At 37.0% G+C, this 26,621-nt stretch overlaps 1 protein-coding gene across 2 annotated transcripts in view; it reads right to left on the bottom strand.

Annotated features, from left to right (window-relative positions):
- Positions 1-19,893: 19,893 nt before the first annotated feature.
- The window catches only part of SLAIN1 (SLAIN motif family member 1), a 48,712-nt gene continuing 41,984 nt past the window's right edge, over positions 19,894-26,621 (bottom strand). For both annotated transcript variants that reach the window (XM_084521685.1, XM_084521686.1), the window contains 2 exons: positions 25,476-25,755; positions 19,894-20,999 (listed from right to left, as the gene is read on the bottom strand). In XM_084521685.1, the coding sequence (XP_084377811.1) occupies positions 20,924-20,999; positions 25,476-25,755 (356 nt within the window). In that variant the 3' untranslated portion in view covers positions 19,894-20,923. The remainder of the gene's footprint in view (positions 21,000-25,475; positions 25,756-26,621) is intronic.

Genomic DNA, 26,621 nt, shown 5'->3' with positions numbered 1-26,621 from the left:
TGTGAATACATGAAAGCAGTGTAACAGCAGACATATACGGTAAGGCAAACATTACAAATAAAAAAGAATGGCCTCCTTTGTAATTGAACTATAACCCATAAGCAATTTTCATTTTAGTGCAGCAAGGTATGCTGCTGGAGACACGTTCTTATACTGACTAGACAGCTTGTGCCATAGCACGGTTCAGATGTTACTGCTGGCAACTGCTAAAACTACTTGGCATGTCTACTGGCAAGCAGACTGTCTTGGAAGGTTAAACTATTGAGGCAGTGATTCATACCTGCTTGAGAGAACTGAATGGGCTAAGAAGTGCAAATAAGAACATTCACCATATTTAAACTGAGAGCCTAATTCTGGCAGTGCTGGTGCAGTTTGCTCATTCTGAAGGACTGTTTTACCAGTCACCCACCCCCCAAAAAAAAAAAAAAAAAAAGCTTTCTCAAAGATGAAATGATTTTCCCTTTATGTTTTAAATCTAAATTTAAAAACTTTTCTGCCTGTTAAATTTGCTTCACATAATTTATCTGCTGTTTGCTATATGATATTTCAATAAAAACAAATATTACTAAAGAAACCTCAGAAGATGTAGAACCAATTACAATAAGTGCTGAGTTATCTCCACTAATGAATTTCCTATCTTCCTGCATCTGTCTTGTAAATTCTAGGCTATCCACATCAAATAGAGCTTTGCAAACACTGCAAAACACATTGCCTGTGTTAAACCAAAACCCGTCATTTATGGTACTACAGGCCTCATATTCTTTCCTGCTTCTATTGCAAGTGCAGGACCCAGATTGATTAGTGAGTTCTCTCAGCACAAATCCTGTGTCCAGGATAGGTACTACAGCTCAAGTATTTCAAACAGTGTCCATTTGGCGTAAACAGTAGGCCATACAAGAGACACCCAAGGGCAGTCTTTTTAACTGCTTCACCTGCATCCAAACTTGAAAGAATTGAAGCTAAGTAATACCGTCTGTGCTGGGCACTTTGCTCTAGCTAAATTTCACAAGAGTATTTTAAGGCCACAGCCCAACGTTTAAAAAAAAAAAAAAAGGCATTTCTGTGACTTGATCATTATTCCAAACTTAGACTTCCAATCCCTATGATTTTGAAGGCTTTAGACTGGACACAAGGACTGGACTTTTGTTTGACTGGATAAAAGTTAAAAAACATTTCCACAACAACTTATTATTTTTTTTATAGCCTTTCAAGAGCGAATGAGACCCAACAAAGCCCTCAGTAAGCCAATGTGAATAATAAATGACCATTTAATTTATAGAACTTTTTCTTCCTGATTGGGTTGTCCAAGAATCAACACACCCATTCATACCTGACTTAAATATCTCAAATGCATACAGATGTTCTAAACCTGAAAAATTTACTAATGCAGTAGTCAGTACAAAGAAATGCTCATGAAGAGATATAATTAGTAGCAGCATGAACACAGGGACAGAAATGTTATGAGTTTTAGAGTAGTGTGAAACAGGTTTTGCATTAAGTTATTTAATGTTCAGGTGGGAGGCTGTGGAAAGAGGTGAGCTCATCAAACAGTGGAATGGAACAGAAAAGGAGTAAGAGATTGGGAAAGGGGAACACAGACATGACACCTGTACTCCTCCTTGCTGCATCATGATACAGCCCCTCTCCAGCTTTGGAAGAGTTGGAAGAGATGTGGTACTGCTCAGATGCCCCAAATCTAAGTCACCTGCACAACACAGTAGGAAAGAGAAATAGGATTAAGAAAAAAAAGTGGAGTGCATAAAGCTCTCCCCCTTTCTGAGCAAATCCCTTTCTTAGGGAGAGGGAAGAAAGTGCATGGAATACACTAGCAAAGTGCTTTTCAGTAAAACAAAAATGTAAGAATGCAAGAGAACTTGTAACCCAAACAATCCTACAGTCATTGAAAAAAATTATTTGAGATAGCCAATAACTGAGAAAGATACAGATGAAATTTAAACATGAGTTTCCTTTAACACAATGAAGAAAAAACTCTCAAAAATAGTGAATGGACAGGAGGGCAGACAAGCTTTATTTAAAGACTAAAACCAAAATTAAACAAGTCATTTTTCCTGCAGTTGTGATCAAGAGCTCCTTAATGTGAGAATACAGAATCACAGAATCATACACTACAATGTGGTGTTCATTATTGACAAGTATTGTTACATTTAATGTAACAATACTTGTCAATAATGTTGCCATTACTTGTCAATACTTGTCAATACAATTTACTTGTCAATAAAGTAGCCATTTACTTTGGCTACTACTGCTCAGGACTGAATCTGCTTCATTACAGCGAATTGGATATCATTTGGGTATATATTATTTTGGGAACAATATTGTTCATTCCAATCACATGTTTGAGGAGCTACTCCCTTTCCTAAAGGAAATGTGATTTATTTCACTAAGTATGAAAGATCTGCAGACATACAATATATTAAGGGGGCCAGTGGAATACCACAATCCTACAAACCCAATAGCTTTCATTTTCCCTACACTAGGAGTTTAGTTAGCCAAAGAGGAAGGAGATAGGCATTTTAAGCATTAGGTGGTAAAATATCCTATTATCTCAGAATGAAACTTCCAAACTTGTGAGTGTTTACTCTCCCTCCCATCCTCTAAGCAAACAAAATGCAGTGCAGTTTACCAATGTCCTGGGGAGTGTGTGTCATACACAAAGCTTTAAAAGTTCCTGTTTATTCTGAGTGGACATTTGAGATCCTGGGATATAGGATCATAAATCTAGGTCTTTTTTGCTTTTATACTTTGCCAAGAGCAGACTGTTTACTCTTCTATGGTAGTATACATGTATATATACCAGCTTTGGGATATTTGAAAGACACCATGTTAAGTTACAGTGAAAATAATGTAGTTTGAAATCCATGCATAGCTTTTCTGAGTGTAAATGTTGACAGCCATCTATTTAAAGAGTAAGATTGTAAAGACCTCTTATGAGCAAATCAATTTTAATTAAAGCATCCACAGACAGCTGTTTGTATTTTTAAAAACATAACAATTATCCTTTGCAGCTCTAGTAGTCTTACTAGTACAAAAAGAAGACATAAAGCTTCACATTATTACTGAGTCATACACTAGTGTGACAGCTCCTGTTTATCTTAACTTTCTGCAGCTTTAAACATGAAATCTAAGAGGGAGGAAGCAGGAAGACAATTTAGTGGTCAAGAATAGCTGGTGTGAAAGGAAGGGAGGGAGCTTTCCCCTTGAGCTGCGAAAAGATAACTTGCAAACTCTTGCTCTTTCTTTCAAAATGCACTTAAAATTAGGGATGGTGATTTACTAAATTCCCAAGTTCTGGTACTTAAAAGAAATAAATTATGCTGATAAAATATTGTGTTCTCTCTCTCTCTCTCTCTTTTTTTTTTTTTTTTAATTAATCTGCTTTTGGTCCTTTTTTTTTTCCTTAGAAACAGGTTCCATAACATGAACAGCAAGATTGTAGGTGACATGTGCATGCATTCACAGTGCACAAATTTTATTTTGTGGTGTATTTTCTATAATGATTTCAAAAGCTAGATTCTACATTTCACAATAGCATAAAAAGATTTTCAAAGTTCAAGCCTCCTGGTATTGAAGTAAAAATAATTTTGTTTCTAGTTCTGAGTCTTACAGTGGGTTTAGAAATTACCTTTGAAAAATATTTATATTCTTTTCAGGAAGGGGGAAGATATTCCAGTATTTTAGATAGCTATACAAATGTCCGCATTTAGCTTTTTCATATTAAATAAGAGTAAGTAGGAAAAAAACAGCCCCAGCTGTGCTGTGCTGTACTGTACACACACACAGCAATGCCTTTTTTCCCCGTCATATAACTACCAATATATACTGCACAAAGTGATTCTACTGTGAGGAAAAATAAATAAATAAATAAATAAATAAATAAATAAATATGGAGTTGTTGTAGTCCTTCTCATCTTTGCTTGGTTATAAGAACTTAGATTGCATAAATCTGCAATCTTGCCATCCAGAAGTAGAAAGAAAATTTAAAGCCATGTGCATTCATGTACAAAGTGACAGGAGCTGCCCATGGCATCTTTTTTCTCATTATTGTATTGAAATTACACTGTTGTTGCATTTCCACACCAAAATTCATTTCCATATCAAAATTCAGCCAGCAGGTGATTAAGCAAACTGGTATTTGTAAAACAAAATTTGAATCTGTAAGAAATGTGTTCTACAATTATTTTCAGTGCTGAAAAAGCTCTGAGCTGGTATGGCACTCATGCTAGAAGGAGATGAACATTTCTTGAGAGTTGTTTTTTGATTTATGAAGGGGCCCACAGGTAGACACCATGTGATAGAAACCTCTGGTGTGAATGCAGCTTTTCCACAAGGCAGAGCACTTGGCACATGCCTGAAAGTCATGAGGCTTGCATGAGACTTGGACGTTGCTATCTATACCTCCGACCTCTTTTGTAAAATTGCAAGAACCACCACCGTTCACTCCCAAATGTCTGCTACAAAGTTTAAGTAATCACTGGTAATAAAGCTCTCTGAGGCTCCCTCACAGCATGGGTATTTGGTTCTCTGGGACAGAAAAACATGGAAAACGGGAAATCTGAAGCTTTGACTCCATCTTAGAAAGTTAAATTTCATATTAGTAAGAAACTAGAGATTACTAAGGAACTCAGAAGAGCAGAATTTCAATGAAGTCTGGTGAACCAAGTGGACGCATCTCAGTGAAAGATATGGCCCTCGGTTTTTAAGTAGCATTTTAAAAACGTTTGAGAACTGAAAAAGAATTTATTAGCTGTGCTTTGGCACAGATTCAGAACAGCCTGTGCAGGGAACGCAATTAAGTGCTTTTTAATTAAATATACATCACACTTAATCTTAGGAACATATTTTCATGCTTTCCTGGATAGGAGTGATATCACTGTTGTTTAAGAGCTCTCTCCATCAGATTCCACCACAATTATTATTAAAAGAATCAGATAGGTAGGGCTGTTTCTGAGGTTTCAAAACAGAAATTCATGTCCCCTGTGTGCAGTGAACCAACATCTATCCAATGTTCATTTCACAGAGTACAGGCTCCCCAAACTATTTTCGCAACTGTATTTTCACAGCTTTAATTTTCCTGGCATTTGGAGCCATTTGCTCATCTGCAGCAAAAGCAATACTGTTTCTGCCAATATCTAAGAATGAAAGCTGAAAGAGCATTCAAAATACATCTTGAATAAATGTTCAAAACCATATCCTTAGGGTAGTTTCCTGTTTTACTGGCAAACCTACTTTGCGTGCATCTGATAAAATGGTTTGAACTACGAAAGTTTAATATTGCAAAGAGTGTTTGATGATGCTTAAGACGCGGCATATGACAAACTCGACAAATTTTTTCCTTGTGCTCCTCTTTTATAATTTCTTGTCACTGAGAAAATCTTGTCAAACTTACTGAACTGGACATCTATTTTATTCATTTTTCTGGTGCCTGGTATCTGCAGCTAATTTCCATACTTTTGACTCCTAGCTTTCTTGGTAAGCCTGAGGATTTTTATTAACTTTTCTGTATTTCTAGTATGAGATATAAAACTCCCAGAACATTTTTTCCTAAATGATCAACATGGTGGTCAATGACTTCTATGCTCCTGAAGTGAGAAGCCAGCTATATATTTTTACAACTGGAGAGGATTATTAGCAAAGGCAAACTTTATCAGGGAAGTATTTTTATACTTTCTGTCTCCTAAGCACTTCAAATCACGATTAGATGACATCCCAGATATTCAGATAAATACAGGGGCCAACAGCGAGGTAAGTGAGTAAACCAGAGAAAACAGGCAAGATTTTGATCAGTCACTAAAGCAAATAAAACCAAAGCAAATCAAAACAAGGCAAACAAATAATAACAGGGCAGAATTAATGCTTTAAATAAGTTTAAAACCATGTCAAGTGCTACCAGACAAGTAAAAAAACTCTATTTTCAGGGATGTCCTTCCACAACCATCTCTGTTATTGTCACTCCACTGAGGTTTGGTGTGTAAAGTACTGTGTAAAGTAAAGTAAAGTAGGAAAGAAACGAACCTGGTTATGAAAGATAGCTCAGATGCTGGAGGCTCTAAGACGGTGAACAGTATAGATAACTGTTTCCATCTACTGAGTTCTAATAGGAATTCCCGAGAAACTGAGGAATATTGCTCAGAATGTTAACATTCATTAATTTTAATGTTAACATTGTTAACATGGTAACATTCATTCCATATTCTACTTGTGAAAGGTCTACTTTACAGAAACAGAGTCTCCTGATGTCCTAACAATGCCTGGTGCTGGTGAGGTCAGAACCATTGACAACAAAAAGAAATTTTTTCTAGTTTCATTATTATTTCATCTGCTGAAATATTTAATTGCCATTTTCACTGTCACTCAGCTCTGTTCAAAGGAGAGAACTGGGATCATGCTAGATGACAAGACAGTGGTCAGCAAGAGCTCTGTTACTTTAGGCTGACTTGGATCCAGAGGTGACTTTGCACCATTTCACCAGGTATTAAAATGCTCCCTGATTTCTTCCAGACCAAAGAAACCACAGACTTTTTTTTTCTTTTTTTTTTTTCCTTTTTTTTTTTTTTTTCCTGGAAACTCTTCAAAACCAATACAAACTGAATGCCTCTGAAAACTGAGCACATCCTTTTTAAAGTCTTACTTTGAAAGTATTTCCAAAATATTTATAGATGAATATATTTGCCCTCGGCTATTACATTCCAGTTTTCATCTGAAAAGCAATAGAAAGCAACATGTTCATCTGTCATATGGCCTTAAGTATAGCCAATAAAAATAAAATAAAAAATTAACGTTAGGATTTAAGACTGCTAATTTTCACTTCCCTCTTCTGGTCACATTTTGAAAGACTAACGATGACTCCTGTAAGCTATGTCCAGAGCAAAACTGGATGGAAACCACAGGTTCTGTCTGCTGATGTTAGTTATTAACATCTGCATAAACACTATGCTGAGTACATCTAACAGCTGCAGTTGCTTCCAGGAAAGTAACAGTAAAAAGACTATTACAACAGCAGATTTTCAGATCCTCCTGCAGAACATGATCCTTTCTATGATAATATACACAGCTTGCATCTACATCTTGTACACATCTCGTACCTGCATTTGTCATGACTGCTTTATTTGGTACAGCAAATTTTCCAAGCTTATTTTTTAGACTTGGAACCATTAAAAGGAACTGTAAGCATTTTAACTGCATGGCAATCCTTATACATGTATTCAGTAGTTGCTTGAGGCAAAATACCGAAGTAGTCCTAGGTGAAAACCAAACCAAACCAAACCAAAAACGAAAACAAACACAAAACAAACCCACCAACACAGTGTTTCCTTTTCCTTAACCACTAGTATTCAAAGTTATGCTGAAACTTGTGCTTTCCCTCAGGCCCACAATTTCTGGTAATCTCTTCTGCTCAGTTTGGGAGGAGAATTTGAGGGAAACTATTGGCAGTGGCACTCCTTTGGGTAAAAGCCAGGTGTACTGCTTCTTCAGGAAGCATTACAACCATCAACCATCAACAATATAAAGGGCTGCTATATTGGAGGATATCTCTAAAGGCTGAGAGTCCCGCTACGTTCTTACAGGGCACATTTTTTTCTGCTAGAAAAGAGAGGTGGGAATTTCAATTAAGCTGTAGGCCCCTGAGTCATCCACAGTATTTCAATGTTAATTCACACCCTGGTTGCCTCTTGGACTGCTTCAGGTAACTCCTGAATATTTTTTTTCCAGGGGGAATCCCTCAGTTGTGTAGCCAAGAGCCAGTTTGTGCCATCTGGCTTCAAGGTCACGAATTGGCTCATGGCCATTTAATTAGCAGCATAAACATGACTTCAAATAACATATGTGGGTGTCAATCCTCATTAGGAGATTTGTGTTTCTGAATCCCAAGTGATCAGGGTCATCTCTGTCATAGCCTTAACGCAGTCACCTACGGTCTAGAAAAGGGAAGGATTTAATTAACATTTTTATCAGCTACCCCTAATGAGAGCACTCCTCTGGGTTGTTTCTCTCTCCCTTAGCAATTAGGACACTTTCTTATTTTACTCAGGATTTTGGAGTACCTTCCATTGGGATGGGAACATCAAAGGTAGGCATCACTTTTCTGACCAGATAGGCACACACCTCCACTATTGGATCCACCTCTACACTCCTTCATGGATAGTTTTTCTTTTCTAGGTTTTCACCAAGCTTATAATTACAATCTCTGCTCATGCATTCTCTGATGATGCAAATTTAGACGAAACATGGAAGCTTTCTGGTTGAAACAGATTAGAAGTGGCTAACAGCCCAGGAAGGACAAGAGTTTACATAGACGGAAAAATCATGTCATGAGGTTTTAAAACATAAAATAACAGCACTGTATTCCTATTCCTCTTCTGTTTTTCAAATCATGGTAGTTGCCATCAATTCTGCTCTTTCTTTTCCTTTTTAAGGGTCTATGCCAGCTGAGGGCTGACCACAGTTGTGTGGTCACTGACTTTCACAGTCCTTGTTTTCAGAACTAATGCTTCAAGGTCAGTCTCTACTGTAAATCCTAAAAACAAGGATGCCAAAAAATTGCCAGAGATATTTCCCTTCCAAGTACATACAATCTAAAACTTGAACTGCTCTATTAAATTACACACAGTTTATGTTATTTTTGCCTTGCTTTTCAGACTCTAAACTGTTCAAGGCAGGGACTTATTCTTGATTTCATCTAATTTTACCTCCTTTTTAATGCCATGTGCATAGCAGCTGAGCAACAGAAGTGATTCTGCAATAGCAGCACAGAATATCAGAAAACAGTTTTGTTTACAGTCATTGGAGGACAATACACAAAAATACTCAGATGTTTGGTTTTTGATGGAAAATGCATGCATTACAATTATATGTCTTTAGAATATTTTGTGTCCTAGCCCAGATCCTCTGGCTCATTATTACACTATAACATAACATATAACACAATGTAATATAATATAATACAAATGCATACAATACAATCTACTGATAAATACAATGAACTCCAATACTGTCCGTTTTCTCACATCCTCTCTCCTCCACTAAATTTTGACAGCTGGATTAGCAGCTGGCACATGTTAGTGGACACTAAAGGACGCTATTTTTTTTCTTATTCTAGACAAAATTTTTCTGCTGTCTGAATTCTAATCATACTTATATCATCTCATCTTGGAACATCCCAGGAAAGTCCACTGACCTTTGGGATAAGAATCAGTGTGTGTGAGATAAGGACGGTATATATAATATGGTTTACAGTGTTTTTAATGTCTCTGGAGATATTTTAGGGTAGCTTTCTGTTTACAGCTCAAAGAAAACAGTACAGGGCCAATAAACTAGCTTACAGTTGTTACTTGTCTATTATATTTAAAAATAGCAAAATGAAAAAGTTAAGCCAGTATTTTGTAAAAAAAAAAAAAAAAGAAAAAAAAAAAAAAGAACAAATTCCTATCCCATCCACATTGATTCTCACTGTTCAGGGAAAATTATGTCTCTTCTCCTAGTACAAAACTGTTCTGGCAGCTAGAAGGTTGCTACCTTCATCAAAAAGCCATTTATTCTCAGAAACGTGCACTTAACCCAACAACATAAAAACGCAAAGGGCCTGGAAGTTGGGAGAGAACAAAGAGTTACTTTAAGCACCCTTTCTCGTGCTGCAATTTGATGTCAGTGAGGAAAATGCAGACTGTTGGGTGCAAATGACAGATCAGTACCTGCTAAGGAAGCTTCTGTGCCTTCAAATGAGTGTTGTTCCCATAAAATGACTTTATTTCCGATTCTCCTTTTCCCCCTTCCTTCCACTTTTGTTTAGCCTATTTTGTTGCATGACACGAAGACACAAAACCTTCATCAGTTACAGAGTAAAGAACAACTATGTGAGCTTGTGAAGCATTATTTCCTTATAGCTACCTAAACTTGCTAGAGACCCTTTGTTCATTACCTAATTGCATGGTTAACATCAAATAATCCCATCTCCACGGTATCTATTCATAGAGGAAATAGCTTTCAAATTTGAATTAGAAAGTTTTATTATTTCACTGCTTCTCTTCATTGCTAAATGGATATCTGAGTTCGTCAGCATCAGAAATTATTATCTGCTTCACTGTAGTTCCTGTAAGACCTAAACAACAACTCCATTATTCTTGGCTTTATGAGCACATGGTAAGTTTGTTAAAAAAAAGACTGTTTGGTTAAGCAAAGATGTTTGGTTAAGCAGGGAAAAGAACTCAGATTTTCTGATGTCCACTTTACTATCCTATTTACTCTTTTCTCAGAATCAGTTCTGCTATGTTCCTCCAGCTGGAACAACTTTATTCATATGACAAGGTGCACAAACAGAGCTCAGGCAACTCACTCGCTGAGACTGCCAGCTGCTTCAAACAAGGTTTTTTGTTTTTATTGCATAAAGTCCAGCTTGCTTCCAGCCCTCAGACACTACCATCATACAGACACTTAATCCTGTTACACAACTGTGGGCATGTACAGTGGGTTTTCCAGTGGTATTGAGGTTTTTTTACAAAAGGCTTTCACTTCCACTTCTTTGTGATTTTGTCAGCAGGCAACCACATGCCATGAAACAGCTTTTTCTGTATCTTTTTTTCTCCCAGAGGAAGAAAAAAAAAAAAAAAGAAGAAAAAGAAAAAAAAAAAAAGGTATTTCACAACAAACTTATCTGCTTTGTGGAACTAAGGAAAAGTTTCAAAAAGGAGGGCAAAGCAGCAGTTTACTGCTTCACAAAGGATTAAAGGAATATACAGGAGATGTGCTTTATAAGTTCTCCTTAAGGAGATGGTCTGCTTTTACGTAAACTGCCTTTCATCTTATCATATATTGTTCACAGTGAGGATATAAAGTAGACAGGATATTGAGTGAGGCTGCAAATGATGCAGAAGGAAACACAGCTCTTTTCAGCAGTTTATGTTCTTAAACAGTGTTGAAATATTTCGAGTTTTCCACATCTCTATTTCTTTCTTGGAAGTACACTTTTGCTTATATAAACCCGACAAGCACCTGTGATTTATATTTTCGAAGCAAGACATGAATTTATTGAGCAAACCATTGGTTTAGTCTATAAGCAGGCTGTAAGCCTACTCTTTGGGATACTGCTGAGACTTGTGATGGAATCTTCCTTTACGTAAACTTTCCTTGGGTGTCATTTTTTGCTGTATTATAAAGTTAACCTGGACTTTTATGAATACCTAGGTCTTTTTATTAATACTGGTGTTTACACTTAATGCTGCATAAAGCGATTGGGTTCTAGGGAAACCTATAATTCCAATTGTCTAGAATACTTTGTCAAATAAATGGCGTTTTTCTCCCTGTTTGCTTTGGAAAATATATCATCAAAAATGCAAGAGAATCTAAATCATTATTTTTAACAGAATGACCTGTGCACTGAGATTGGATTCCACAAAAATGCACAATATCCCCATTCAGAGAATTAATTTTATTCCAAACTATTTCTACTCAGTGCCATTGGATAAACTGCTTTCTGAAATAGACTGTAAGATGTGCACTAAAAACAGAATAATGAAACCTCAGCTTAAATGGGACTTAGTAAAAGAATATCAGGGAGATACAATTTATCCAGTGTCTAATCTCAGAAGTGTTAACAGTCTTACAATTTGAGGAAGAAGCAATGGGAGCTGCAAGTACTCAGTACTTCAGAAGAACTTCTTCTTGTCAAACAATTACTTTTCATCTAAGAGCATCATTCAGTAGTTTGCTTGCAGACTGTAGGCCTGAAAACAAATCAGGCTAGCTGATTTGCTATCAGCTATCATCTACCAGGCTGACAGCACTGCACTAGGTAAGGCAAGGCAGATGCACAATCTCCTACCCAACCTCAGATCTCCATCTGCATGAGACTGTATCCAAAGTAATAAGATATCCTGAGAAGCACGATAAGCTCCACTAACACTCAGTATAGCTTCTGGATCAGACTTCACTTAGAGCAACCAGATCTGAGCATACCTCAAAGGACCCGAGCACATCTGCACCCACTCCAAGTAGCTGCATCTATAAATTAAGTGGGATGGGGCTCATTTGAAACATCATTATCTCACATCGATTGAAAAGAGAAGGTGCTGAAAGTGTTTGTTCTTTTACAGATGGAAGCAGGTTATATACTGTGAATTCTGATCCAGCTATCAGTACAGCAATATCATTTTGTCTGTTTTTTTTTTCCCGTTCTCTCATATATACAAAAATCCTTCTTGTTGTATAAGTATACATCATCAGAGTTGCATAATACTTTCCAGTCAGTGACTGCCTAGAAAAATGTGGATAAAATCAAAACACATTTTTATGATTTCTTTGGCTAAAAAGATCTTATAAATTAATTTTCCTTCTGAATTTTTGAATATTAACTTCAATTATTGCTTTACATTTTGCAGGAACTGAACAGAACATTGGCAGCATTATGGGAAAAAAAATTATATGCTGTTGCATATAATGCTCAAATTAGAATACCTCAGTTTTAGAGGTAGTATAAGTCTTCTAAACAGGTCACTGTTTAGAATCAATAAATCACTAATCTAAATTTGCTAAAATTCAATTCAACACATTTTTATTGGCTCAGTGAAATTCATAATCAGAAAGTGCTCTTTAAGTACTTATCAAGGGTATCCAGAAAGGAAGCTATTATAACCTCCTGTAGGGAGGGTTGAAAAGCAATTTGGTAGAAACATACTAGTATATTTTTTATTATTGCAAAAAGTTGTTATAGTTGTTCCAGTTTAGGTGCATTGTAGTTTACATATAGATTAAGTTTGCTGCTGCTTCTGCTATTGGAAAGTTCAGTATTGGATGCAGATAATATACCTTTCTTAGAAACATCTGCTTGCAGTCTGCAAAGTATGAAGGCTGGATGGACTTCCAGAGCTCAGTTCAGGAATATTGCTGCAGGTTTTTTCCTGGTATAGGTCTGGCCAAAAGGACAAAAGAGTAATATTTTATTTTTCTAGGGGAATGAAATAAATCTGTGGGACAAGTAGTGAGTGAAGTGAACAGAAACAAAGAAATACTGTTTTAATTCTTTTAACTCAAAAAACGATCACAACAAAAAATATAATTGTTGTGCAAATTTCTTATGACTGTGCTAGATATCTGTATCTCTAAAAATCAAGATGAATTGTCAATACAAGAGATTAACATTTAAAATGTTCTGTAGGTAAAAAAATAATAATAATTAAAAAAAAAAAGAAATCATAGAACCATAAAATGGTTTGGATTCCAGGCTGCTCAAGGCCCCATCCAACCTGGCCTTCAATACTTCCAGGGATGGGGCATTCACAACTTCTCTGGGCAGCCTGTGCCTCACCACCCTCATAGTAAAAAAGTTCTTCCTTCCATCTAAACTAAACCTACCCTCTTTTAGTTATCCCTTGTCTATCACTAAGTGCCTGTAAAAAGTCCCTCTCCTGCTTTTTTTGTAGGCCCTCTTTAGGTACTGAAAGGCTGCTATAAGGTGTCCCAGAGCCTTCTCTTCTCTAGGCCAAACAACCCCAACTCCCTCAGCCTGTCTTCATAGGCAAGGTGCTCCAGCCCTCTGAGCATCCTCATGGCCCTCCTCTGGGCCTTCTCCAATAGGTCCAAGTCGTGGTGCTGCGGGCCCCAGTGCTGAACACAGTACTCTAGGTGGAGTCTCACAAGAAATGTCTTATATCTCTACAGCAAGTTTGAAGTTCAAAAAACATTCATTGTACAAACTTCTTGACATGATTCTGAGAGCCCAGTCTATACTTCTATCGATTTTCCATATGAAGCAGTGAAAGACAAGAAAAACAGTTATTTTTATACGCATGTATTTATGCTTGCCATCATGTCATACTCTGCTCAAGGGAGTGAATGAAGTAAGAAATGTGTTCAGCACTACTTAAAAAAAAAAAAAAAAAAAAAAAAGTAAGAATGCATTATTCTCCCCTCCAGATCTAGGTTAATATGTTCTTTGTCACTGAACCTATAAATCTCAAATAAATAAATAAATAAAAATAAATAAACAAACAAATAAATAAATAAATTGTCTTCTCAATATCTCTGCTCTGTTTATTTTCGTAAACATCATCATACTAGTGCAGTTTCTTTCACTAAGGAACAAAAGCTGCTAAAGTCAAGGTCACATTTAAAAAGGCAAAACTGAGCACTATAATGCTCACAGTGCAAGATGAGATGGCCACTAGTGTGTACATGTACATGAATGGTTGAGGACAAACTTTCCCCAGTAATGCAAGCAAGACTTGAAAATGACCCAGAAACCATACAGTAGTTTTCAGATAATGCTATGTTCAGCATACCCTGTCCCACCTCTCGACATGTTCAGATTATTAAAACCTGCCATGTAACACAGAGCATGTGCTAAGAAACTTGCGTTTATAGTCTCAAGTGGATTAGAGTGTCCCATGAGCTAGTAATATTCAAAAAATGGCTGGGATCTGCAAAAATGTATCATAAAGACATTTGAAACAGGTACTGTACAGAGGTACTGTATGTCACAAAATGGCAGCTACAACAGGTTTCATACAAGATGTCTTGACTTCTAACCTTCCTTCTCTCTCTGTTCCTCTTGTGAGCTCAGGATGCCCAAAACACACTGCTGCAATGAGTGTGGCACAGGTGTGTGAACTGCTTGTTATTGGCAAGCCTTCAGCAGTGCAGTCCCAAATAGATCCACTGACAGTAGCCCAGCTGCCTTAAAGATTATGCCAAAGTCAGCATTCAGGTACCAAAGGACTCCCAAAAATACTTGTTTTTGTTTGTTTGTTTGTTTGTTTTTTGCTTTGGTTTGTGGACAAGAGTTTTGTAAATGCAAAAAAAATCACCTAATGTTTGGCTTGCATAAAAAAGGAATTAGGTTCCAGTTTCAAGAATAAACCTATCTAATCTCTCCTTTCATTCCTTCCTTTCATTCATTATGAGATTCCTACAGAGTCTCATACTCTGTAAAAATTGCTGTTGCGGTGCACATGTTGAGAGATCATCTCAGGACTCTTTAGGTCAAAGCCAATGTGTTGAATTGCATTTGGAACTAATGGGCACTCAGATCAGACAGTAGAGGTGTGATCTAGGTGGGGGACCTCCAGCTTTTGCAGTACCTATTCAACCTATTAGCATGCTATCATCTCTTCATGCTTTAAACATCCACTGTCATTAATTCAGATCAAGTATAACTGCTTACCTTACAAGGTAACAGCTGCAAGTCCCAATGATGAGATGGAAGATGCACTAAGGGTCTGTTCCCCAGGGCTGGGGAGGGAGCAGCAGTTGGATCTGCAGGTGGATGGACGGTCAGGAACTGCACCATTCAAAAGAGCACATACAACCACTATCAGAAGCTACAAGGTGAGAATCTGGGGATAGGAAGAGTTAGAAGTGCAAACGAAGGGAAAAAGTTGGCTGAGCAGATGGGCTGCAGGCGTTGATGTAAATAAAATGTGACTCTGGCTGGGAACAAGAAAATTAAACCAGATCAGCCAGAACATGTTTTTCACCAGAATGGTGACAGGGGAAGTCATCCAATCTTACTCATTTCCTTTTTTTTATCCAGAATTTCCTAATTGATAAGTCATGCTTGAGGATTAAACACAACAAATGTGGTTTTAAGTGATAGTGTGTCTTATTCCCTAGTTCTTTTTATTAATGAAACTTTACCCATCATTCACAGTTGTGATTTAACCTTGCAGGCAGTGAAGCACCACACAACCATTCGCTCACTCCTCACCTGCACCTCCCACCCCTCTCCCGAATAGGGGAGAGAATCAGGAAAAAAAAAAAAAAAAAAAAAAAAAAAGAAAAAAAAATAATAAAGCTCATGGGTAGAGATAAAGACAGTTTAATAGGATAGAAAAGGCAAGGAAAACAATGATAATAATTATGATAAAAAATTCTTTACACCAAAAAAATGATGCATAATGCAATCTCTTACCACCCACCGACTGATGCCCAGCTAGACCCCAAGTAGTGTCCTCCTCCCCCTGCTAACCCCCCTCGCAGTTTTATTGCTGAGCATGCCACCATGTGGTATGGGACATCTTTTTGGCCAGTTTGGGCCAACTATCTTGGTTCTGTCCCCTCCCATCTCCTGATGCACCCCCAGCCTGCCTGCTGGCAGGGCAGTGTGAGAAGCTGGAAAGTCCTTGGCTCTGTGCAAGCGCTGCTCTGCAACAACTAAAACATCAGTGTGTTATCAGCATTGTTCTCATCCTAAATCCAAAACACAGCACCACACCAGCTACTAGGAAGAAAATTAACACTATCCCAGCTGAACCCATGACAATAATGAATGTAACTAGTATTTTCCATATGAAAATGCTAATTGTTAGTATTTGTGTTAGCATAAAGGCATTGTAACAGAGGGCCTTGAGATCATACTGGGCTTCATGCTATAAAAACGTAAAAGGAAAAGACAGGAGTCCAAGCCTACAGCAACTTGCAGTTTGGGTATAGCAAAAACATGAATCAAATAAAAAGAAAAAATCATGAGGCAACATTAGTAAATGGGCTCAAGAGCAGTCAGAAGACACAGTTTAACTGTTGCCTTGTTTTTAGTGGTATTGTACCAAAGAAAAGCCTTTAAGGAAGGTTCTGAAGGTGAACTAAAACCAGGATCCCGTTAGGGGAGCTATGAGGTGCTTTGCAACAGATACAATATAGTCTGGCATCACGGATGTAGATATGGGAATCCGTTTCAATACTGATTGAAAAACTGTTAGTGGGATGGGATAGTGTCAGTTGCTTTGAAAACGAATACAACTTGCTTATAACTGAACTGTTTTCCACAGGAAGAGGGAAATCAGTAGCAATACACAAAAAGTGGTAGTCACATGGTCAAAGAAAGAAGATAGGAAAATTATATAGTTTTAGTTTAGATAGATCTCACATGCTGAAGAATTTACTAGTTAAGGTCAAATAAAAAGATTACTTCAGGTAAGGAGATCATGGATGAATACATTTAAGAATGGAAAAGGAAATTTGCATCTTCAGTTTATCATGCAAAGCATGCAAGACTTAGAATTAACTGGACTGTTAGGTTGTAAGAAAGTCAGACTGCCCAGGTTATGGGGCTGAATCACTGGAAAGTTTGAGGTTTTATCCTGGGACTGAAAGTGGAGGGGGGAAAAACTTATAGAAGATGGTTGAGCTATGTTTCAGCCATATGCTCAAGATCTGAGGCCAAGACTAGTTAGGACAGTAGTATGTCCTACTGTTTGGGTTATTTCTGAGTCATTTCTCGGACTCCGCAACAAAGAGACAGGAGTGTAATTTGCTTCCATGGACCAAAAGAGAGAAGAACCAAAGGGGGCCACAAGGACAGTCCTCAAGTGTTCCCTTAAATTCAGAAATGAAAATAACTTTGGTTACTCATGAAAAATATCAGTTTGGTTCTCTGTTTTAAAGAAATCTACATGATCTCGCTGTGTTGCACATTGCCTTGGAGACTGGCCTCACACGAAGTCGAGACTGACGGAAGTGTTTTTGTTTTGATGCATATTCCATATAGTTTGCTCCCAGAGAGACTGTGGTGAAGTATGAGACACTTTGGGCACTGTTCAGTAGTATTTGGTTAGTTGATGATAATCTCAGGGGATACAGCAAGCTCCCTCAGCTAGAGGTAAACAGCAGCAATACCACAGTCGGTGGTTGAAATGAGAGTGATTCTTATGATTCTTTCAGAATAGAAAAGAGATCAAGCTGCTCACAGCACTGGTTTCCTTTTATAGTCTGATGGCATCCATCTAATGTGACAGATACTTAACAAAAATACTTAAAACAGCAAAGCTATCCAGTTACCAAATCCTGACCTGATGAAAGAACATATTGTAGGGGACCAGAACAGTTGAAAAGGGAAAGATAACTGCATTGTTTCAATGAGTTCAATGTATCAAAAATGACTGTTTCTCCAACTCACGACACTTTAAAGAATGAAAATTATATTAAAGAATGAAAATCTCAGACATTTTGGCACACATGCTGTCTTCTTACATAAACAACACTGGAAAGAAACGTATGCAGAATTCAATTCAAGAGCCTCGAAAACAGAATAGCTTTAGCTACTAAAAAGAAAACATTTTCAAAGTATATACTGCCCTCCTGTGTACTATTCAAGTATTGCCTCCAAAAAGCAAGTTCTTACCTCAAAACCTCAGAGTAAGGTGGGGCTGTGATAACGTATTTAATCGAGAAGTATGGATAAAATCCAAGCAAAAAGGAACATAGTGAAGAGACAACTCAGACCAGGGCTGGTACATCCAGCAATGAGCAGAAGCTGATCGTTGTAACTGGTCTCCAGACAGTTTCATCAGTTTCAAAGCATCATCTTTTATGAAAAAGACCATGCTGGTTCCCTAGCACCAGAAGTCACGAGAGTTTATTCATTTGGGAACTGCACAGATGCAAATGCACAGTACAAACTGTTGTTTAGAATAATATGCACTCTGATAAGCTGAGAGCCACAGCGTGGTTATAGGGTCAGTTTAGATGGGTTAGGTCTGCTTAAGCACTGCTTGTGCCAGACAAAAATTATGAACTGAAAGAATTTGTCTGTGTTTAATGTAGGTTAAAGTCATAGGATCATACAATGGTTTGGACTGGAAGGGACCTTAGGACCTTAAAGATCACCTAGTTCCAACCCCCTGCCATGGACATGGACACCTCCCACCAGACCAGGTTGCTCAAAGCCCCATTCTGGCCTGGCCTCAAACACCTCCAGGGATGGGGCATCCACAGCTTCTCTGGGCAACTGTGCCAGTGCTTCACCACTCTCTGAGTAAAGAATGTCTTCCTTATATTTAATCTAAATCTTCCCTCTTTTAAATTAAAACCTTTACCCTTTGTCCTGTCAGTACAATCCCTGACAAAGAGTAGATACTAGAAGGCCACTATTAGGTCTCCCTCGAGCTTTCTCTTCTCCAGGCTGAAAATGCCCAGCTCTCTCAGCCTGTCTTCATAGGAGAGGTGCTCCAGCCCTCTGAACATTTTTGTGGCCCTCCTCTGGACCTGCCTCAATTTCCTTCTTGTGCTGGAGGCCCCAGGGTAAATGCAGGTTCTGTAGTTCTCCTTGTCCCAGGCAAATAATAAAGCAATGCCAGAGCTGCCTCTACATCCCTGCCACGATTGGTCTGCAAGCAAAATAAATTGTTCAAGATAACTAAGGTTGTCTAAGAAATGACTGATTTCTGTAAGCAACAGTAATTTTTTCCAATAAAAGTTTCTTATGAACAAGATGAGTTCCATGCATATGTGCTGAAATACTTATCTGTGCAGAGACAATTTCCATGCTGGAATATTTCTTGATAACCTTCTCAATGATTCTACTTTTTTGTTTATTTGTTTGTTTGTTTGTTTAATTTTAACTGGATTAAAAGGACTAAAGTGTGAAAAATTAATTTTTAATCTCTTTTAAACAGTACTAAGCTGTAGAGAGGTATTACTGCACTTATATACAATCACATATCACCACAATATAGGTTTTACTTACCACTAAATTCTTACCTTTTGTTTTTCATTTTAGTTTGCCCTTTTAATAAAAACAGGTCCCCAAGCAAATTCAGAGATAAATCCATGGCAAAAGAAAGGCTTGGTACATTGCAAGTCACATTTGCACTTGCAGAATCTGAACATTAACTTGGAAAACAAAACAAAACAAAATAAAAACAACAATAAAACACATTATAGTAAGACTGATTTAAAAACAACACTTACCTGTCTTCCATGAAAATTATGGCTTCATAACTTGATTAAATAAATAAATAAATAAATAAATAAATAAAACAATTAAGATGAACTTAGTTACTAATTGCAAAAATACAGCATAATATAGATGTTAAGTAACAAGAACTCCAGCAGTTAAGTCAAGTACTAAATTCTGACAATGTTTACATTGCACACTCAAGAACAGCATTATTGCTGAAATAGATTCTTTATTTCTGAAACATTCCAAAACAGCAGTATACACAGTTGTAATCAAATATTAGGTCATATGCCATTATAAGAAAGCATTGATTAGTGCAATTTGATTTTGTAAAAGATCTATCAAAAAGATTTATTCACATTAAAACTCATTTTTTCATAAGCAACTATTAATAAAACATTACAATTTTATTCTTTGTAATAAAGTATTGAAAACCAAACATAGTTGTAGAGATCACTGTATCTTGGTAAGTGCAACGTGACTTATGCTGCCATTTTAAATACAAAACACTATGACAATAAATTAACAATTGAACAAACGGTGAAAGACCAACAAAACCATGCTGACCCTGCTGGATGGCAGTTTCCAGTGAATGCTACTTATTTTGTGCTTCTGCAACATAAATATACTGCTTTGTATTGCCAATGGTATGATTTTGTAAGATATGTTCCTAGCGCTAAAAAAGTACGTTACCCCAAAAATATTATTTATGGCACAGAAAAGTTAATTTATCTCTCTGTTGTTCAAGATTCAGGCAAGTTTAAATGAACTCAAGTATATAAAACAAAATGTACAGGAAGCACTAAAAAAAAATAAAAAATTAAGCACATACATTAAGTCCCCTCCAAATTCAAAATAAATGCATGATGCCTTTACAAAGAATAAATTATTTTAGAATTTCAGTATGGCAAAGCTGCCCCAAAAGCATTAGCTCCAAGTTCTTTCAGAGGAAATATTCTGGTACTTTTCACATATATAATACTTCAGTTCTGTGTGATAACACTGCCACTGTTAGTCTGATAACAATGCATCTGTTCAGGTAACCGATTTAAGTGCAATATTCAGTATTTGATAAGATGTTCATTTTTTAGAAAATGGCATTGCATTATGGATGTTTACATAATAAAATCGCAGGGGAAATAATACTGCATGACCCTCCTTTCCCAAGTCATCGTTACCCAGCCAGCTGGGTAATGAAATCCATGTTACTTATTTTTCAATGTTCGTGGGCATCCTTCATCAATAGCAGCCATCTCTCCAGTTCCCATCCCGCATCGTGCTCAGCGATGAAAGTGGCTTAGGAGGCTGAAGAAAACTGTATGAAACAAATCATAGAAAAAGACAAAGGAAGTCATATTTCATGTGAAAGATCAAGATAGCAAATACCATTCTCTTCTGTAGTGATATTGGCTTTGTAGCTTGCTTGGAGACTTCACTCTATCATATTCCTGGCTACATGTTAATGCAAATATAAAGACCTATGGTGAAATTAAGACCTCCAATGAGATCCCATTAATGTCACTGGATAAAGGATTTCAAAAAGGAATTTAGTGAATAATCCTAATGATGTATGAGACCCCTCAAAATGGGAAGATTTAGTTCTTCAGGTTAAAGGTTCTGAAAAATATAAATACAAACCTCTTTTGTCACTATGGACAACACACATTCCAATAGAGACAGGCAGCAAAGATGTAATGGGAAATATTCAAAAAGCTGTCATGCTCAGCATGCTCTCTCTCTCTCAAAAACAAACAAACAAAAAAAAAAAAAACCAGCATTTATAGAAACACTATGCTGGCACTAAGGAATTTAGGCATCTTATCAGTTGAAGAACTGCATTAAGTCCTGCTCCAGATCCTCTTATCCAAGACTCATAATTACACGTTTCCATCACACAGCTAAAGTCAGAGAGCTGCCAGTTCCTACACCACTACCCATGCAGAGAGCTCGTGGTCCTCCAGCACCACACCCTCACAACACCTGGGCTGTATCTCTCATTAATGAGCAGGGATTTATTTAAAAAGTCTTTGCTGACTGTCCTCCAAAACTGACAGGTTTTTACTTTTGAAGTAACTGTTTTAAATAATATTAAACAAGCAAACAAACAAAACAACAAAAGAAAAACCTGTTTGATTTGACCTAAATGTCAAACCACTGGTGACAAGGCAAACATATTTTAGTTACACCACAGTTTGCTGAAAATAAACTGTCCCGATTCTGTGAAACTGTTTCTTATAAAACCAGGTCTTAAGCCTTGTTCTCTCACTTCTCTACTCTTCCTTTAATGGTAACTGCTGTAACTTACTGATGCCTCCTCTCCCTTCTGAACACCCTTGCATGGAAGAAAGCAGATGTATGTTGTAAGAGAGTCAGTAAGCCAAAAGCAGTCATCAGAGCAGCGCCTCACGTCTCTGCTACAACTGATTTTCCTACTGGCCAAAAAATTACACTTAAGTAAAAAAGATGAGTAAACTTAGGCTCATCCAAGATGTTTTTGTGTGTCTCCACTCTGTTGCAGTATCCCTTATCTTTGCTATAAATCCAGTTTATTATAAATCTAGGCATAAAACATGACCAGCTTCTGCCTTGTTCTACAACTGCTGCTTTCATTTCTGTTTTTTTTTTGTTTTTTTTTTTTTGGAAGGAAGGAAGGAAGGAAGGAAGGAAGGAAGGAAGGAAGGAAGGAAGGAAGGAAGGAAGGAAGGAAGGAAGGAAGGAAAAGAAAGCAAGCAAGAAAGAAAGAAATAAAGAAAGGGAAAATATTTAACAGTGTTTGAGAGAAAACAGAGAGGACAAAAGTAATGAAGAATTAGTGAGCTAAGATGAAAATAAGCATAAGAATACTGCTGCTTATCCAGAGCTGGATTCCTGCTTAACAGGAAAACACACCAGCATTGAAAACTGTTGCAAAACAAGCACAAGCTGTCAGTATGATGCTATGTAGTTTGAGATAACAAAGTTTTGGAGGGCCTGCAGACTCTTTCAACTTACCTGTCATCAACTAGATTGTAGTCAACCTGTTCCAGCACAAGGCAACAGGAATAATCAAGCCTTCCACCTTTGCTCCATGGCTGCATTTAGGTTGCTGCCATGCCTTTGCCTGCTGCATGGGAGAACCTACACCCACACTTAGTGACTTGACATTCTGGGTTAGCTGAAACCTGCCTTGTCACTGGGGACTCTTCTGGAGACTGGGACTGTTGGTTGACCCTGGTCCCTGCCATAGCTTTGCTCTTCTGTTTTGGGTATTTTGGGGCAGCTTGGCTGTCCCTTGTGGCTCCCAGCTCACCTTGTTTCTACCACCGTGCTCCTGTGAAGAGCATGAGTGAAGATGTAAAGTGGAGGACTGGAAGGTAGGAAAAGGGGTTTAGGAAGGTGGGTCTGTAAGAAGCCCAGAGCATGAAGTTGGAGAGTGCTGGCAGTTAGGGGGATACATTTAACAGAAAAAATATAATAATAATAAAAATAAAAATAAAAATAAATAAAAATAAAAATAAAATAAAAATATGATGCCTCACTAGTAAGGCTAAATATAGGTGGAACATACTCATTACAGTTTCTTTACACTGCTTTGGGATGCATGAAACTCTGATGATAAGGAGAAAAGCAGGTAGTATTTAGCCAAGTTGGTTATTTTGTCTACTATAATTTTATTTTACAAATTGTCAAAAACACTCTCTCATATGTTTGGTTCTGTGCAGTAAATACTGAAGTTCACTAACTTTAGGGCTTATGTAAAGTGTCTAACAATCCATTTTAAGTATGTACAATACCAGTAACTTGTCTGCATAATAGTCTGGCCATGGGTAATAAAGACAGTTTTATTCTGAATGTGCACTTCTTCCTGAACACCTGATTTATTACTATATATATATATATTCTACCTTCAATGAAGTTACAACTAAAACCATTTAAAGTTTCTGTGTGCTAATAGAAGCTAGAGTCTTGAACTGATAATCAGTAATACCATTCCTTAGAAATGATCACAGTGACAAAATCAACACTTAGAAAATCTGCCTGTCATGGTTGACTTCCTTCCAATAAAATTTTGTATGCACTGAAGATACTTTTATTTTCTGAATGAATAAATAAAATTAAACTAGGGTCTTAAAGAACTGTTGGCTGACCTCCAATATGTCTGTGCTTTTGGAGTCCTATAAGCTTGTCATTCACACACTGTAAACACAATCTATCTTCCAGGATCATTGGTCTGGTTCTACAGCAACATATGATGCTGCTAAGGTACATTTTAAGGTGAGAAGATGGGAGCCCAGTGTTTCTGTACTATAAATAGCTTTTGAATCAGATAAATTTGAATGAGCTTCTAATAAAAAATAAATAAATAAATAAATAAATAAATAAATAAATAAATAAATAAATAAAAATAATAAATAATAAATAATAAATAATAAATAATAAATAATAAATAATAAATAATAAATAATAAATAATAAATAAATAAAGTGTTGAGACTACAGTATTTCACCCTTCCGCTGAAACCTCTTAATTTTTTTTTTAATGTTGTCTCTTGTAGGAAGGATGAAACAATAGCAAGAGACTGGTCTTTGTGGACCAGAAAGTCTCTGCTTCTCACATGTTGCTATGAAAGATTTAAGAGCCGTGCAGAAGAACATGAAGTTGAGGGAAAGAGAAAGAAAGAAAGAAAGAAAAAAAAAAAAAAAAAAAAAAGAAAGAAAGAAAGAAAAACCGCTACTATGAAGAACTCTAACAGAGGGAGATCCAGCAGAGAGCAAAGAAGGTTATAATAGAAATCTCATGGTACAGTCTCCATCAAAGAAGAAACCTGACAGCTTTTTATCAAAGTTTCACTGCAGTTGGTCAAAATCTGTTGTCAGTCACATCAGTGTAATCCCTGAGTAACTCAACCAAAGAGAGAATGTGAGCAATTGAACTTATTCTGGATCTAGCAAGTACCTAATGAAAAGCATAAAAATGGTGAAAGTTAAACACTGACAGTTCATCCAACAGAAAACCAGGTGGTCAAGCAGCAGGCCTTCACAACAGGAGGGATGCACATGATGGGAAGAAATAGTGGGAAGAGTTGACACAAGTTGATTAGAGTTTCTTTTTGAGAAACTTCAACACCTATTAATCATAGAATGTATGATACATAGAGCTAAGAGTTTAACTCTCAGCTGTTATAAGGTGATTAAAACATAGTTCTTTCTTCAGGCTTATTTTATTGCTTACCTTAAAAAAATATTTGGAGACAATTCTCTTGCAAAATGCAAAAATTCATTTGTTTAGCAGTATAGCTTTTCTACTGTTTCCCAGCTGAAATTGACAAGATGCTGCTTCATCCCAAGAGGAAGACATCCAAAATATCTCCTTCCTCATAATTCTGTAACATCACAAGTTGCATTTTTACAGTCTGTTGCTTTTTACAGCAACAGGCATGCAAATCTTTCTCATGCTCGTCCTCAGAGCTTGAAATAGCAGTTGGAACAAGTCTGGAAGATGGTGAGTCAGATATACTAATGCTACGAGATTTCCATTTGTTTTGATTTCTTACTGGTGGGTGGTATTACGTTCTTATTTATATGTAATTACACTCTATCTGTAACACAGTTTATTAGAAATTACCAGCAGGCATTGTCCATCGCTATTTGTGGAGTTAAATCTTCACCCATTCACTGACTCAGCACTGGGAGCTAGAAATGCTTCTCCTTTATATCCCAGATTCATACTCCATAGGAAAACAAACAAACAAACAAAACACAATCCATGCTAAGGCCAGCTATACAGGAACAATGGCCTGTTTAACTCTTACCTTCGAACTGGCTGTGCAATTTTACTTCTGGGTATGCCGCTCCCATTAATGGCCAGCGAGGGTCTTGGAAGAGCACTGCGCCCCACAATCCCTTGACTAGCAGTCTTGTTTGGCATTGGGATCCCAGTGTTAGAATATAGCTGTAAATTGTTGGACACTGGAATGCTGCTGCCTTGTACAGTTGGGCTTACATAGGCAGTAGCTTTGAGAGGCTGTCTGACAGATACTGGAAAATGTCCCACACTGTGAACTCTGTGCTGAAGCTGTCCTGGTGATGGAACTGTTAGGAGAGGTAGAAAGGAAATAACAAGGTCAGTACCCAACAAATGAGGCCAGATAATAATGCGCATCTCTATACAAATCTAATTACAGTTAAACACATCATTATGCAATTAACTTGCTAATTATAAACTACTGAAGAACCCCCTGGATCCAACCTGCACCAAAATAAAATATCCTGTTCCATCCCCACACCAAACAAAAATACCACCCTTATTTATCCTTCTTTCTCCCCTCAAAGAGGTTTTGTTTTCCATTAAAAACACACTAATTCCACCTATGCAATTAGAGCCTTAAAACTGCTGAAGCTCTGAGTTAATTACTTTTAGATTGTTTAGATTTTTGTAAGGTTGCTTGTAATAACCATATCTTGTTTAATGCTTATTACATTAAAGCATTACAAAACATCACAAAAGTCTAAGCTTTATTTATAAAAACAGTCAAAAGGCTATAAAAAGGTCCCAAACATAACAAGATATTCCAAAGCTGATGCTATGTAAACTATCATTTTAAATCAATGCTACCCTTTCCAGAAGCTTTATATATAGATTCTTTACACAATTCTGCCCTCTGGTGTACATCAGACACACATCTATTCCAGAGTCCACATATCAAAAGCAAACTGTAAAAAGCCTAAAGCACATAAGCCAACTACTGCACACAGGCCAATCCTTTTTCAACTCTTTGAAAAAGGACATCCTAAGTACATTTAAAGATACAGTTGAAGAAACAGATATATGAATCAATGAAATATGACTGGCAATGTATTGCTAAGGAAACCTTATCATAACACATCTCCTAAAAAAAAAACAAAAACAAAAACAAAAACAAAAACAAAAACAAACACAAAAACAAACAAACAAAAAA

The sequence above is a fragment of the Aythya ferina genome (genome assembly GCF_964211825.1).
Source record: "Aythya ferina genome assembly, chromosome: 1".
Taxonomy (NCBI): Eukaryota; Metazoa; Chordata; class Aves; order Anseriformes; family Anatidae; genus Aythya; species Aythya ferina.
The sequence above is the reverse complement of the archived record's forward strand: the minus strand, read 5'-3'. Positions and strand labels throughout refer to the sequence as shown.